Genomic DNA, 17,244 nt, shown 5'->3' on the forward strand with positions numbered 1-17,244 from the left:
CTGGACTCTCACACTATTATGTTAGATCCACTATGGACTGGACTCTCACACTATTATGTTAGATCCACTATGGACTGGACTCTCACACTATTATGTTAGATCCACTATGGACTGGACTCTCTCACTATTATGTTAGATCCACTATGGACTGGACTCTCACACTATTATATTAGATCCACTATGGACTGGACTCTCACACTATTATGTTAGATCCACTATGGACTGGACTCTCACACTATTATGTTAGATCCACTATGGACTGGGAGTAATACTTCCTGGCCATGTGCTGCAGGAGAAGGAGGGCATCCAGTGGGAGGCCAAAGACGAGGAGGACGAGGAAGAGGAGGAGGCGGTGGCCCGGGAGGAAGAAGACGACCACATGGAGTTTTGCCGCGTGTGTAAAGACGGAGGAGAGCTGCTGTGCTGCGACACCTGCCCGTCGTCCTACCACATCCACTGCCTCAACCCGCCGCTGCCCGAGATACCCAACGGGGAGTGGTTGTGTCCACGCTGCATGGTGAGCTCCTTCGTGCCACCTTTTTCTTTTTACCCGCAGACCTTCTTTACTTCCCTTCGCTTCAGTGCCCTCCCCTGAAAGGCAAAGTACAAAAGGTTCTTCACTGGATGTGGGGCGAGGCGCCACTGCCCCCTGACCCGCCCCTAGGACCGGACGGCCAGCCCGGCGCAGACCCGCTCAGCAGGCCTCCACTCAAGGGCCACCCCGAGAGGGAGTTCTTCGTCAAGTGGGCCGCTCTCTCCTACTGGCACTGCTCCTGGGTCAGCGAGCTGCAGGTGACAAGCCGGACCACCGTCCTCTCGGTCCAGGTGTTGCGCAATGCGGTCTTCAGTGTGTGATGTGCACAGTTGGAGCTCTACCACACCGTCATGTACCGGAACTACCAACGCAAAAACGACATGGACGAGCCCCCGCCGTATGACTACGGCTCCGGCGAGGAGGAGCTCAACAACGAGAAGAGGAAGAGCAAAGACCCCCAGTACGCCGCCATGGAGGAGCGCTTCTACCGATACGGAATCAAACCCGAGTGGCTGGTCATCCACCGCGTACTCAACCACAGGTGGCCGTACCACTTGTCATTCACGCTGGCATCACCACCGAGGAAACATGTGCTGTGTGTTTGTGTGCTTGCAGCCTGGATAAAGACGAGGAGGTGCATTACCTGATCAAGTGGAGGGACCTCCCTTACGACCAGTGCACCTGGGAGGTGGACCACTTTGACGTGCCAGAATACCACCGCCATAAAGCTTCCTACTGGGACCACAGGTATGCCACCTGGGCAACAATGGAATCATGTGACTTTCTTACAGCTGTTGAAAAATGGCAACTAACTGAAAACACAATTCAATGATAAGATCCAGCTTTGTGCCAAACTCCAACCAAATTTAGCTCGCCACTTCGTTTTATTGTGGCCTGTCATTCCACTTTAAAGTGGCCTGTCCCATATTGAACACCAAGTAATTCAAATGTGGTCCGCCCATCACTTTATGTGACCAGCCACAACTGTTTCAATCATTTTACGTGCTCTGCCACATTTTTTTGTGTGGCCTGTCATCCATCCATCCATCCATCTTCTTCCGCTTATCCGAGGTCGGGTCGCGGGGGCAGCAGCCTAAGCAGGGAAGCCCAGACTTCCCTCTCCCCAGCCACTTTGTCCAGCTCTTCCTGTGGGACCCCGAGGCGTTCCCAGGCCAGCCGGGAGACATAGTCTTCCCAACGTGTCCTGGGTCTTCCCCGCGGCCTCCTACCGGTCGGACGTGCCCTAAACACCTCCCTAGGGAGGCGTTCGGGTGGCATCCTGACCAGATGCCCGAACCACCTCATCTGGCTCCTCTCGATGTGGAGGAGCAGCGGCTTTACTTTGAGCTCCTCCCGGATGGCAGAGCTTCTCACCCTATCTCTAAGGGAGAGCCCCGCCACCCGGCGGAGGAAACTCATTTCAGCCGCTTGTACCCGTGATCTTGTCCTTTCGGTCATAACCCAAAGCTCATGACCATAGGTGAGGATGGGAACGTAGATCGACCGGTAAATTGAGAGCTTTGCCTTCCGGCTCAGCTCCTTCTTCACCACAACGGATCGATACAGCGTCCGCATTACTGAAGAAGCCGCACCGATCCGCCTGTCGATCTCACGATCCACTCTTCCCTCACTCGTGAACAAGACTCCGAGGTACTTGAACTCCTCCACTTGGGGCAAGATCTCCTCCCCAACCCGGAGATGGCACTCCACCCTTTTCCGGGCGAGAACCATGGACTCGGACTTGGAGGTGCTGATTCTCATCCCAGTCGCTTCACACTCGGCTGCGAACCGATCCAGCGAGAGCTGAAGATCCTGGCCAGATGAAGCCATCAGGACCACATCATGTTTAAAAAGCAGAGACCTAATCCTGCAGCCACCAAACCAGATCCCCTCAACGCCTTGACTGCGCCTAGAAATTCTGTCCATAAAAGTTATGAACAGAATCGGTGACGAAGGGCAGCCTTGGCGGAGTCCAACCCTCACCGGAAACGTGTCCGACTTACTGCCGGCAATGCGGACCAAGCTCTGGCACAGAGCATACAGGGAGCGGACTGCCACCATCAGACAGTCCGATACCCCATACTCCCTGAGCACTCCCCACAAGACTTCCCGAGGGACCCTGCCGAGAGTATAGAGCTGGTCCACAGTTCCACGACCAGGACGAAAACCACACTGTTCCTCCTGAATCCGAGGTTCGACTATCCGGCGTAGCCTCCTCTCCAGAACACCTGAATAGACCTTACCGGGAAGGCTGAGGAGTGTGATCCCACGATAGTTAGAACACACCCTCCGGTTCCCCTTCTTAAAGAGAGGAACCACCACCCCGGTCTGCCAGTCCAGTGGTACCGCCCCCGATGTCCACGCGATGCTGCAGAGTCTTGTCAACCAAGACAGCCCCACAGCATCCAGAGCCTTAAGGAACTCCGGGCGGATCTCATCCACCCCCGGGGCCTTGCCACCGAGGAGCTTTTTAACTACCTCAGCAACCTCAGCCCCAGAAATAGGAGAGCCCACCACAGACTCCCCAGGCACTGCTTCCTCATAGGAAGACGTGTCGGTGGGATTGAGGAGGTCTTCGAAGTATTCCCTCACCGATCCACAACATCCGCAGTCGAGGTCAGCAGAACACCATCCTCGCCATACACGGTGTTGATAGTGCACTGCTTCCCCTTCCTGAGGCGGCGGATGGTGGTCCAGAATTGCTTCGAAGCCGTCCGGAAGTCGTTTTCCATGGCCTCACCGAACTCCTCCCATGTCCGAGTTTTTGCTTCTGCGACCGCTGAAGCCGCACACCGCTTGGCCTGTCGGTACTTGTCCACTGCTTCAGGAGTCCTATGAGCCAAAAGAACCCGATAGGACTCCTTCTTCAGCTTGACGGCATCCCTCACCGCCGGTGTCCACCAACGGGTTCTAGGATTACCGCCACGACAAGCACCAACTACCTTGCGGCCACAGCTCCAATCAGCCGCCTCGACAATAGAGGCGCGGAACATGGTCCATTCGGACTCAATGTCCAGCACCTCCCTCGTGACATGTTCAAAGTTCTTCCGGAGGTGGGAATTGAAACTCTCTCTGACAGGAGACTCTGCTAGACGTTCCCAGCAAACCCTCACAATGCGTTTGGGCCTGCCAGGTCTGTCCGGCATCCTCCCCCACCATCGCAGCCAACTCACCACCAGGTGGTGATCGATAGAAAGCTCCGCCCCTCTCTTTACCCGAGTGTCCAAAACATGAGGCCGCAAATCCGATGACACAACTACAAAGTCGATCATGGAACTGCGGCCTAGGGTGTCCTGGTGCCAAGTGCACATATGGACACCCTTATGTTTGAACATGGTGTTCGTTATGGACAATCTGTGAGGGGCACAAAAGTCCAATAACAAAACACCGCTCGGGTTCAGATCCGGGCAGCCATTCTTCCCAATCACGCCTCTCCAGGTTTCACTGTCGCTGCCAACATGAGCATTGAAGTCCCCCAGTAGAACGAGGGAATCACCCGGGGGAGCACTCTCAAGTACTCCCTCGAGTGAATCCAAAAAGGGTGGGTACTCTGAGCTGCGGTTTGGCGCGTAAGCGCAAACCACAGTCAGGACCCGTTCCCCCACCCGAAGGCGGAGGGAAGCTACCCTCTCGTCCACCGGGTTGAACTCCAACGTACAGGCTCTGAGCCGGGGGGAAACAAGAATTGCCACCCCAGCCCGTCGCCTCTCACTGCCGGCAACGCCAGAGTGGAAGAGAGTCCAGCCCCTCTCGAGAGAACTGGTTCCAGAGCCCTTGCTGTGCATCGAAGTGAGTCCGACTATATCTAGCCGGAACTTCTCCACCTCGCGCACTAGCTCAGGCTCCTTCCCCCCCAGCGAGGTGACGTTCCACGTCCCAAGAGCTAGCTTCTGTAGCCGAGGATCGGACCGCCAAGTGCCCTGCCTTCGGCTTCCGCCCAGCTCACATCGCACCCGACCTCTATGACCCCTGCTATGGGTGGTGAGCCCATTGGAGGGGGGACCCACGTTGCCTCTTCGGGCTGTGCCCGGCCGGGCCCCATGGGGACAGGCCCGGCCACCAGGCGCTCGCCATCGTGCCCCACCTCCGGGCCTGGCTCCAGATGGGGGCCCCGGTGACCCGCGTCCGGGCGAGGGAAATCTGGGTTCCTTGTCAGTGTTATTCATAGAGATCTTCGAGCTGCTCTTTGTCTGATCCCTCACCTAGGACCAGTTTGCCTTGGGAGACCCTACCAGGGGGCATAGAAGCCCCCGGACAACATAGCTCCTAGGATCATTGGGACACGCAAACTCCTCTACCACGTTAAGGTGGCAGCTCAGAGAGAGTGTGGCCTGTCATGTCTTTCTAAAATGGCCCGCTAAATCATTTTATGTGGCTTACCATGTCATTTTATGTGGCCCAACACATAATTTTATGTGGCTTACCATGTCATTTTATGTGGCCAGTCATGTCTTTCTAAAGTGACCCGCCATATTTTAATGTGCCCTGCCACATCATTTTATGTGGCCCAACACAAAATGTTATGTTGCCCGCCACACCATTTTATGTACCATTGTATGTACCTTTTTATGTACCTTTTTATGTTTCTCAATTACTAATTTTATGTGGCCCAACACATCATTTTATGTGGCCAACACATCATTTTATGTGGTCCACCACTTCGTTGTATGTGGTCCACCACTTCATTTTATGTGGTCTGCCACATCTTTTTATGTGGTCCGCCACATCATCCCCTAGAGGGGGGGGTTACCCACATATGCGGTCCTCTCCAAGGTTTCTCATAGATATTCACATCGACGTCCCACTGGGGTGAGTTTTTCCTTGCCCTTTTGTGGGCTCTGTACCGAGGATGTCGTTGTGGCTTGTGCAGCCCTTTGAGACACTTGCGATTTAGGGCTATATAAATAAACATTGATTGATTGATTGATTGATTGATCATTTTATGTTGACCGCCACGCCATTTTATGTATCTCAATACATCATTTTATGTGGTCCACCACTTAATTTTATGTGGTCCGCCAGGTCCGCCACATCATTTTATGTTGACCGCCACGTCATTTTATGTATCTCAATACATCATTTTATATGGCCCAACACATCATTTTATGTGGTCCACCACTTCATTTTATGTGGTCCACCACTTCATTTTATGTGGTCCGCCACATCATTTATGTGGTCTGCCACATCATTTATGTGGTCTGCCACATCATTTATGTGGTCTGCCACATCATTTTATGTTGACGCCACACCATTTTATGTATCTCAATACATAATTTTATGTGGCCCAACACAAAATGTTATGTTGCCCGCCACGCCATTTTATGTACCATTTTATGTATCTCAATTAATCATTTTATGTGGCCCAACACGCCATTTTATGTATCTTATTACATCAATTTATGTGGCCCAACACATAATTTTATGTGGCCTGCCACATCATTTTATGTTGCCCGCCACGCCATTTTATGTATCTTATTACATCATTTTATGTGGCCCAACACATCATTTTATGTGACCCGCCACATCATTTATGTGGCCCAACACGTCATTTTATGTATCTTATTACATCAATTTATGTGGCCCAACACATACTTTTATGTGGCCTGCCACATCATTTTATGTTGCCCGCCACGCCATTTTATGTATCTCATTACATCATTTTATGTGGCCCAACACATAATTTTATGTGACCCGCCATATCATTTTATGTTGGCTTGTCCCTCCATTTTAAAGTGGCCATCTGGGAACGCCTCAAGCTTCGAACGTCTTGCAGGCAAACTCAAAGAAGAGGTTATAAAAGTGACTCTGGAGCGTAATGTGTCAAACCCATCATCAAACCCAGATCTGGCCAGCCACATCGTTTTAGCTGCCCTGCCACGATATCAATGTGGCCTGCCATACTACTCAGTGTGGTTCAGCACGTCATTCAAATTGGCCCGCCACATTATTTGAAGTGGCCTACCTTGTTATTCAATCTAGTCTGCAACCTCATTTAATGTGGTCTGCCACATCAATGAATGTGATCTTCCACTCTGCCATGTTACTGAGTGTGGTTCACCACTTCATTCAAAGTGGCCCAGCTTATTATTTGGTGTGGCCTACCTCGTTATCCAATGTGGTTTGCAACCTCATTTAACGTGGTGCGCCACATCATTTAATTGGTCTTCCACATCATTTAATGTGGCCCGTCACGTGATTCAATGTTGTCCTCCTTGTCATTGAACCTAGTCCACAACGCGATTTAATGTGGCCTGCCACAATATTTTTAACGTAACCTGCCACATTATTCAATGTGGTCCGCCACATCATTTAAAGTGGCCCATCACGTGATTCAATGTTGTCCTCCACGTCATTGAACGTAGTCCACAACGCCATTTAATGTGGCCTACCACAATATTTTTAACGTAACCTGCCATATCATTCAACGTGGTCTTCCACATCATTAATTTGGCTTGTCATGTGATTCAATGTGGACCTCCACATCATTCAATATAGTCCGCTACGTCATTTAATGTGGCCTGCCACGATATTTTTTACGTAACCTTCCATGTCATTTAAAGTGGTCCGCCACATCGTTTAAAAGTGGACTTCCACGTCATTTAAAGTGGTCCATCACGTGATTCAATTTGGACCTCCACATCATTCAATATAGTACGCTACGTCATTTAAGGGGGCCTGCCACGATATTTTTAACGTAACCTTCCATGTCATTTAAAGTGGTCCGCCACATATTTTAAATGTGGCCTTCCACATATTTTAACGTGGTCTGCCACATCAAACTGGCCCATCACATGATTCAATGTTGTCCTCCTTGTCATTGAATGTAGTCCACAACGCCATTTAAAGTGGCCTGCCACAATATTTTTAACATAACCTGCCTTCCACATAGTTTATTGCGGTCCGCCACATCATTTAAAGTGGCCCGCCACATCATTAAATTTGGCCCCCTGAGGGCAGCCATAATTGCAAAGTGACCCTCAATAAAAAAAACTGATCTAGACCAGAGAAAGTGTTTTGAATGTAGATTAAAATCATCATCGGTCCCCTTTAAAGACCAGCAAAATACGCCCCCTAGTGGCTGTGAGCACATCTTAGGCTCCAATAGAAATATTTGCGTGTTACATAATTTGTCATAAGTTTTGTGTTCACAATTTTCATCCAACAGACTTAACAGTTCATTCCCCAAAAATCCTCATTAGCAAATATTTTCCTAACGACATCAAAATATGTAATAAAATCATGTTAGTGTTATATTTACCACTTTTTTTGCACAGCGATGACTACACCAAAGTTTAATGCCATTGTTTTCTTTTCAACTTTACCAGGGAGCAAATCTTAGGGGAGGACCAACGCCCGCTGGTGGTGAGAAAGGATAAGAACCTCAAAGAGGACCACGGAAAGAGGGAGATTCCTCCAGACGCTCCCATCATTGACGTAACATCACTTCCAACTCTCATCCACTCCGTCTCCTTTCTTTACCCGTTTAAGATATACCTTTTTGTCACCAGCCAACGATCAAGTTTGAGCACCAGCCGTGGTACATCAACGCCACCGGGGGGACGCTGCACCCGTACCAGCTGGAGGGCCTGAACTGGTTGAGGTTCTCCTGGGCGCAGGGCACCGACACCATCCTGGCCGACGAGATGGGTCTGGGGAAGACGGTGCAGACCATCGTGTTCCTCTACTCCCTTTACAAAGAGGTAGCCTGCATACCAACTGTTCTTGGAATATGTTCCAGAATAATACCTCTCACATCGTGTTCCTCTACTCCCTTTACAAAGAGGTACCTATTCTTGGAATATGTTCTCGAATAATACCTTTCACATTTGAACCGAAAGGGTGCAAGACATGTATAGACTACGGTATAGAGATAAAAAGGACCGACAACTCGGTCTTATAGTCGGTCCCAAACATGGTACCCTGCAGCCACTTAAGGGGATTTTCCCGGTTTTCCCGAAAATTCCAGGAAATTGCCATTCAAATGAATGGACGTATTCATAGTTCTCCAATGCCCTAGATTCTCAAAAATTTGCACCGTTTTTATACTCGATTCCAACCTTTCAACCATCCACCCACACTACTCTTCTGTTATATTAAATGCAAAACATTTTTTCCTTTTCGCCAAATTCCCGGATTTCCCGTAATTTTCTCCCCATTGACAATGAATGGGCATTATACTGCATATCCCACATTTCCCATCCAACCATTCCACCATCCACACACTCCACTCCCACCATTGGAAATGAACGGGAAATATACTAAACTCTACACGTCCCACATTTCGAAGCGTTCCACCATCCACACACTCCACTCACCTTGGAAAATCAAACTACCATTTTCCACGTTCAAATAAATTCCAGGAATCCCTGAATTCACAGTTTTCTAAAGCCCTATTTTCACCTTTTCCTGGAAAGTTTTCACAGTCCACATTTTTTTTACCGGTTTTTACCATTCCATCTTCAAAACATTCCTCTTAGTTCGGACAACAAATTCCCCAATTTTTTTCGTACAAATTCCAGGTTTTCCCCGAAAATCCAGGAATTCGGAAGTACCCATCCTCAATTCAAACTGTAACTACGTCAACATTTTTCAACCGATTCCAAAAATTCCAGCACCAACCCATTCATATCATCTAGGACAATTGTGCTAGTATCAATATTTTAAAAGATTCCCGGTTTTCCCAAAATTCCCAAATTTCCAGGAAATTCCCATTCAAATGAATGCACATATTCATAGTTCTACAATGCCCTATTAATTCTCAAAAATTTGCACCGTTTTTATAATCAATTGCAACCTTTCAACCATCCACCCACACTACTCTTCTGTTATATTGAATGCAAAACATTTTTTCCCTTTCGCCAAATTCCCGGATTTCCCGGAATTTTCTCCCCATTGACAATGAATGGGCATTATACTGCATATCCCACATTTCTCATTCAACCATTCCAATATCCACACACCCCGCTCACCCTGGACATTCAAGCCAGCATATTTCCCAGTTCCGAAAATTCCCTGATTACCCGGAATTACCAATAATTTTTCCCCCGTTGGATATGAACGGGCAATACACAAAATTCAACACATCTCACATTTCTCAACCAATTTGAACCGTTCCACCGTCCACACACTCCACTCACCTTGGAAAATCAAACTACCGTGACTTCCAATAAATTCCAGGAATTCACGGTTTTCCAAAGCCCTATTTTCACCTCTTCCTAGAAAGTTTTCACAGTCCACATTTTTAAACACTTTTGACCATTCCACCTTCAAAAAAGTCCTCTTTGTTGGGTCAACAAATGCTTCTATTTTTTTTCCCCAACAAATTCACGTTTTTCCCAAAATTCCAGGAATTCCAAAAAAACAAAACATTCTCAATTCAAACTGTAACTATGTCAACATTTTTCAACCGATTCCAATATTTCCAACACCAACCTATTCATATCATCTAGGACAATTGTGCTAGTATCAATATTTTTAAAGATTCCCGGTTTCCCCGAAATTTCCTGGAAATTCCTATTCAAATGAATGGACGTATTCATAGTTCTCCAATGCCCTAGATTCTCAAACATTTGCACCGTTTTTATACTCGATTCCAACCTTTCAACCATCCACCCACACTACTCTTCTGTTATATCGAACGTAAAACATGTTTTTCCTTTCCCCAAATTCCCAGATTTCCCGTAATTTTCTCCCCATTGACAATGAATGGGCATTATACTGCATATCCCACATTTCCCATCCAACCATTGAAGTCACTCCAATGGGGGGAGTGACTTCCACTCCCCCCATTGGAAATGAACGGGAAATATACTAAACTCTACACGTCCCACATTTCTCAACCGATTCGAAGCGTTCCACCATCCACACACTCCACTCACCTTGGAAAATCAAACTACCATTTTCCACGTTCAAATAAATTCCAGGAATCCCTTAATTCACAGTTTTCTAAAGCCCTATTTTCACGTTTTCCTGGAAAGTTTTCACAGTCCACATTTTTTTACCGGTTTTTACCATTCCATCTTCAAAACATTCCTCTTAGTTCGGACAACAAATTCCCCAATTTTTTTCGTACAAATTCCAAGTTTTCCTCAAAAATCCAGAAATTCGGAAGTACCCATCCTCAATTCAAACTGTAACTACGTCAACATTTTTCAACCGTCCATCCATCCATTTCCTACCACTTATTCCCTTTGGGGTCGCGGGGGCGCTGGAGCCTATCTCAGCTACAATCGGGCGGAAGGCGGGGTACACCCTGGACAAGTCGCCACCTCATCGCAGCATTTTTCAACCGATTCCAACACCAACCCATTCATATCATCTAGGACAATTGTGCTAGTATCAATATTTTTAAAGATTCCCGGTTTTCCCAAAATTCCCAAATTTCCAGGAAATTCCCATTCAAATGATTGCACATATTCATAGTTATACAATGCCCTATTAATTCTCAAAAATTTGCACCGTTGTTATAACCAATTGCAACCTTTCAACCATCCACCCACACTACTCTTCTGTTATATTGAACGCAAAACATTTTTTCCCTTTCGCCAAATTCCCGGATTTCCCGGAATTTTCTCCCCATTGACAATGAATGGGCATTATACTGCATATCCCACATTTCTCATCCAACCATTCCAACATCCACACACCCCGCTCACCCTGGACATTCAAGCCAGCATATTTCCCAGTTCCGAAAATTCCCTGATTACCCGGAATTACCAATAATTTTCCCCCCGTTGGATATGAACGGGCAATACACAAAATTCAACATATCTGACATTTCTCAACCAATTTGAACCGTTCCACCGTCCACACACTCCACTCACCTTGGAAAATCAAACTACCGTGACTTCCAATAAATTCCAGGAATTCACGGTTTTCCAAAGCCCTATTTTCACCTCTTCCTAGAAAGTTTTCACAGTCCACATTTTTAAACACTTTTGACCATTCCACCTTCAAAAAAGTCCTCTTTGTTGGGTCAACAAATGCTTCTATTTTTTTTCCCAACAAATTCCCGTTTTTCCCAAAATTCCAGGAATTCCAAAAAAAACCAAAACATTCTCAATTCAAAGTGTAACTATGTCAACATTTTTCAACCGATTCCAATATTTCCAACACCAACCTATTCATATCATCTAGGACAATTGTGCTAGTATCAATATTTTTAAAGATTCCCGGTTTGCACGAAATTTCCAGGAAATTCCCATTCAAATGAAATGACGTATTCATAGTCCTACAATGCCCTACATTTTAAAACATTTGCACCATGACAGGGCCACTCCAAGGGACCCTTCCTGGTGAGCGCGCCCCTCTCCACCATCATCAACTGGGAGCGGGAATTTGAGATGTGGGCTCCGGATTTTTACGTGCTGACGTACATCGGCGACAAGGACAGCCGCGCCATCATCCGGGAGAACGAGTTCACCTACGAGGACAGCGCGGTCAAGCTGGGACGGAAGGCCTTCCGCATGAAGGTACCTGGGCTTCCTCCGACCTCCACAAGCAGCTTCACTTGTCTGACGTCCCTTCCGGCGTGCTCGGCCGCTCCCCTTCTGTCCGTTAGAAAGACACGCCCATCAAGTTCCACGTGCTGCTGACCTCCTACGAGTTGATCACCATTGATCAGGCCATCTTGGGCTCCATCACCTGGGCCTGCCTGGTGGTGGACGAGGCCCACAGGCTGAAGAACAACCAGTCGAAGGTAAAACTGCTTGGCAGAAGATCCTTGGCGTGTACTCCAGACTTGTCCCCTTGCAGTTTTTCAGAATCCTCAACGGATACAAGATCTACTACAAGCTGCTGCTCACTGGGACGCCGCTTCAGAACAACCTGGAGGAGCTTTTCCACCTTCTCAACTTCCTCACTCCGGAGCGCTTCAAGTATGGTTTAAACTTCATTTCCAACATGCATACTTCACAATTCTCTTTTCAAACATGTCTGAAAAGGTGTCAAAAGATGCATATCTTATTTAATCCTGGCCCTTTTCTTTTTCATAGCAAGTAATAACACATTCAATTCACTTCCTGTTCTCTTCTCATTCTTTTTTTTTTAGCTTTTTTCCCTGCGTTTCGGTTAACTTCCTGTTTTGCGCTCTTATTTTGGTTCCACGTCCTGTTCAGTTTGTGTTGTTGTTGCTCAGCAGCAACTGTAGACGCTCCTGCGGGAACAACACAAACAGAACAGGACGTGGAACCAAAATAAGAGCGCAAAACAGGAAGTCAACCGAAACACGGGACAAAAAATACCCAAAAAGCTAAACGGCGAGTCGTAATACAATGAATACACAATTTACTCCATAAATAGAGTTCTTAAAAAAAAGTTAAATAAGTTTGCGAGTTGAATAACGTTTTCAATTATTATAAATCTTTGTACTTTGTAAACATTTGAGTTTTACCGGTTTCTTAATGTGGATCATAATAATACTTAGTATATTAATCCATTCCATCTTTTAATTCCACACACTCATATACTAAAGGTTTTAAGTGTTGTACGTGCATACACATTTTAGAAAGTGCACTGCAAAAAGTGAAATCTAAGTAAGATGAAATATGTCAAATAAGGGTGATGTTTGCTTATTTTCTGTCTGATAAGATCATTCTTCTCACTAAGCAGATTTTATGTTAGAGTGTTTTACGTGTTTTAAGTGTTTTGGTCCTAAATGGTCTCAGTAAGATATTACAGCTTGTTGCTGAGATTTGATGACCTATATTGAGTAAAACATGCTTGAAACTAGAATATCAAGTGTTGCAAAGCTGTGTCATCAACACTCACAAGTATAAAACTACTTTTTTAAAGTCATCATTTCTGATTTCAAGCATGTAAAAAAAAATCATGACTTTGACACAATTGTGTCTCATAATTAAAACAGATGACAGCCAAATGGACTTTGCTGTTTTATTTTCAGTGAAACAATAGAAAATACGTACTCATATAGTAGTACAGTTGTTATTAGTGAGAATATACTTATTTTAAGCTATTTTTGGGTTCATTGAGGTTAGCTAATTTTACTTGTTTTGGAAAGTCTTGACAAGCCAAAGTTTCTTGTTCTATTGGCAGATAATTTTGCTTAGTTCAAATAAAATACCCCTCATTTTTGTCTTTTTTTTTTCTTGTTTTTCAACACTGACTTTTTGTAGTGTAGATTTTCTTCTAAGATTATATTTCTCCTCTTTAGTTGAGAAGAATCGTTGTACATTCTTGGCTAGCAGGTGATAGTTTGCTTGGTGCCATCAAAGTAGGTCTCACTATTCGGTACTGAGACATCCTCTTTTTTCCTCTGGGCCTTGGTGCTGTGGTGCAGTAACCTGGAGGGCTTCCTGGAGGAGTTTGCCGACATCTCCAAGGAGGACCAGATCAAGAAGCTCCACGACCTGCTGGGGCCGCACATGCTGCGCAGGCTCAAGGCCGACGTCTTCAAGAACATGCCCTCCAAGACCGAGCTGATCGTCAGGGTGGAGCTCAGTCCCATGCAGAAGTCAGTCGCTGCACCTTTTCTTCTTTTGCTGTCATGGCGTGCTGATGATGATGATCTGCTCTGACCCGCAGGAAGTACTACAAGTTCATCTTGACAAGGAACTTTGAGGCGCTCAACTCCAAAGGCGGAGGCAACCAAGTATCCCTGCTCAACATCATGATGGACCTGAAGAAGTGCTGCAACCACCCCTACCTCTTCCCCGTGGCTGCTGTGGTACCACACACCCGTTTCTATAGCAACCACTCCTACCTCTTCCCCGTGGCTGCTGTGGTACCACACACCCGTTTCTATAGCAACCACTCCTACCTCTTCCCCGTGGCTGCTGTGGTACCACACACCCGTTTCTATAGCAACCACCCCTACCTCTTCCCCGTGGCTGCTGTGGTACCACACACCCATTTCTATAGCGACCACCCCTTCCTCTTATAGCAACCAGCCCTACCTCTTCCCCGTGGCTGCTGTGGTACCACACACCACCGTTTCTATAGCGACCACTCCCTACCTCTTCCCCGTGGCTGCTGTGGTACCACACACCCCCGTTTCTATAGCGACCACCCCTATCTCTTCCCCGTGGCTGCTGTGGTACCGCACACCCGTTTCTATAGCAACCACCCCTACCTCTTCCCCGTGGCTGCTGTGGTACCACACACCACCGTTTCTATAGCAACCACTCCCTACCTCTTCCCCGTGGCTGCTGTGGTACCGCACACCCGTTTCTATAGCAGCCACCCCTACCTCTTATGGCGACCACCAATGCCTCTTCCCCGTGGCTGCTGTGGTACCACACACCCGTTTCTATAGCAACCACCCCTACCTCTTCCCCGTGGCTGCTGTGGTACCACACACCCCCGTTTCTATAGCGACCACCCCTATCTCTTCCCCGTGGCTGCTGTGGTACCACACACCCGTTTCTATGGCAACCACCCCTACCTCTTCCCCGTGGCTGCTGTGGTACCACACACCCGTTTCTATAGCAACCACCCCTACCTCTTCCCCGTGGCTGCTGTGGTACCACACACCCGTTTCTATAGCAACCACCCCTACCTCTTCCCCGTGGCTGCTGTGGTACCACACACCACCGTTTCTATAGCAACCACCCCTACCTCTTCCCTGTGGCTGCTGTGGTACCACACACCCGTTTCTATAGCGACCACCCCTACCTCTTCCCCGTGGCTGCTGTGGTACCACACACCCGTTTCTATAGCAACCACACCTACCTCTTCCCCGTGGCTGCTGTGGTACCACACACCCGTTTCTATAGCAACCACCCCTACCTCTTCCCCGTGGCTGCTGTGGTACCACACACCACCGTTTCTATAGCAACCACCCCTACCTCTTCCCCGTGGCTGCTGTGGTACCACACCCCCGTTTCTATAGCAACCACCCCTACCTCTTCCCCGTGGCTGCTGTGGTACCACACACCCCCGTTTCTATAGCGACCACCCCTATCTCTTCCCCGTGGCTGCTGTGGTACCACACACCCGTTTCTATGGCAACCACCCCTACCTCTTCCCCGTGGCTGCTGTGGTACCACACACCCGTTTCTATAGCAACCACCCCTACCTCTTCCCCGTGGCTGCTGTGGTACCACACACCACCGTTTCTATAGCAACCACCCCTACCTCTTCCCTGTGGCTGCTGTGGTACCACACACCACCGTTTCTATAGCAACCACCCCTACCTCTTCCCTGTGGCTGCTGTGGTACCACACACCCGTTTCTATAGCGACCACCCCTACCTCTTATAGCGACCACCAACACCTCTTCCCCGTGGCTGCTGTGGTACTTCACACCACCCTTTCTATAGCGACCACTCCCTACCTCTTCCCCGTGGCTGCTGTGGTACCACACACCCGTTTCTATAGCAACCACCCCTACCTCTTCCCCATGGCTGCTGTGGTACCACACACCACCGTTTCTATAGCAACCACCCCTGCCTCTTCCCCGTGGCTGCTGTGGTACCACACACACCCGTTTCTATAGCAACCACCCCTGCCTCTTCCTCGTGGCTGCTGTGGTACCACACACCCCCGTTTCTATAGCGACCACCCCTATCTCTTCCCCGTGGCTGCTGTGGTACCACACACCCGTTTCTATAGCGACCACTCCTACCTCTTATAGCGACCACCAATACCTCTTCCCCGTGGCTGCTGTGGTACCACACACCCGTTTCTATAGCAACCACCCCTACCTCTTCCCCGTGGCTGCTGTGGTACCACACACCCGTTTCTATAGCAACCACCCCTACCTCTTCCCCGTGGCTGCTGTGGTACCACACACCACCGTTTCTATAGCAACCACCCCTACCTCTTCCCCGTGGCTGCTGTGGTACCACACACCACCGTTTCTATAGCAACCACCCCTACCTCTTCCCTGTGGCTGCTGTGGTACCACACACCCGTTTCTATAGCGACCACCCCTACCTCTTCCCCGTGGCTGCTGTGGTACCACACACCCGTTTCTATAGCAACCACCCCTACCTCTTCCCCGTGGCTGCTGTGGTACCACACACCCGTTTCTATAGCAACCACCCCTACCTCTTCCCCGTGGCTGCTGTGGTACCACACACCACCGTTTCTATAGCAACCACCCCTACCTCTTCCCCGTGGCTGCTGTGGTACCACACACCCGTTTCTATAGCAACCACCCCTACCTCTTCCCCGTGGCTGCTGTGGTACCACACACCCCCGTTTCTATAGCGACCACCCCTATCTCTTCCCCGTGGCTGCTGTGGTACCACACACCCGTTTCTATGGCAACCACCCCTACCTCTTCCCCGTGGCTGCTGTGGTACCACACACCCGTTTCTATAGCAACCACCCCTACCTCTTCCCCGTGGCTGCTGTGGTACCACACACCCGTTTCTATAGCAACCACCCCTACCTCTTCCCCGTGGCTGCTGTGGTACCACACACCACCGTTTCTATAGCAACCACCCCTACCTCTTCCCTGTGGCTGCTGTGGTACCACACACCCGTTTCTATAGCGACCACCCCTACCTCTTATAGCGACCACCAACACCTCTTCCCCGTGGCTGCTGTGGTACTTCACACCACCGTTTCTATAGCGACCACTCCCTACCTCTTCCCCGTGGCTGCTGTGGTACCACACACCCGTTTCTATAGCAACCACCCCTACCTCTTCCCCGTGGCTGCTGTGGTACCACACACCACCGTTTCTATAGCAACCACCCCTGCCTCTTCCCCGTGGCTGCTGTGGTACCACACACACCCGTTTCT

At 48.6% G+C, this 17,244-nt stretch overlaps 1 protein-coding gene across 3 annotated transcripts in view; it reads left to right on the forward strand.

The window, feature by feature from the left end:
• The window catches only part of chd5 (chromodomain helicase DNA binding protein 5), a 132,994-nt gene that overhangs the window by 51,456 nt on the left and 64,294 nt on the right, over positions 1–17,244 (forward strand). For all 3 annotated transcript variants that reach the window (XM_061977626.1, XM_061977627.1, XM_061977628.1), the window contains exons 9-19: positions 293–517; positions 583–792; positions 865–1,076; positions 1,151–1,282; positions 7,861–7,969; positions 8,044–8,235; positions 11,806–12,006; positions 12,096–12,233; positions 12,290–12,411; positions 13,833–14,006; positions 14,078–14,219. In XM_061977626.1, the coding sequence (XP_061833610.1) occupies positions 293–517; positions 583–792; positions 865–1,076; positions 1,151–1,282; positions 7,861–7,969; positions 8,044–8,235; positions 11,806–12,006; positions 12,096–12,233; positions 12,290–12,411; positions 13,833–14,006; positions 14,078–14,219 (1,857 nt within the window). The remainder of the gene's footprint in view (positions 1–292; positions 518–582; positions 793–864; positions 1,077–1,150; positions 1,283–7,860; positions 7,970–8,043; positions 8,236–11,805; positions 12,007–12,095; positions 12,234–12,289; positions 12,412–13,832; positions 14,007–14,077; positions 14,220–17,244) is intronic.

The sequence above is a fragment of the Nerophis lumbriciformis genome, linkage group LG18 (genome assembly GCF_033978685.3).
Source record: "Nerophis lumbriciformis linkage group LG18, RoL_Nlum_v2.1, whole genome shotgun sequence".
NCBI classification, from domain to species: domain Eukaryota; kingdom Metazoa; phylum Chordata; class Actinopteri; order Syngnathiformes; family Syngnathidae; genus Nerophis; species Nerophis lumbriciformis.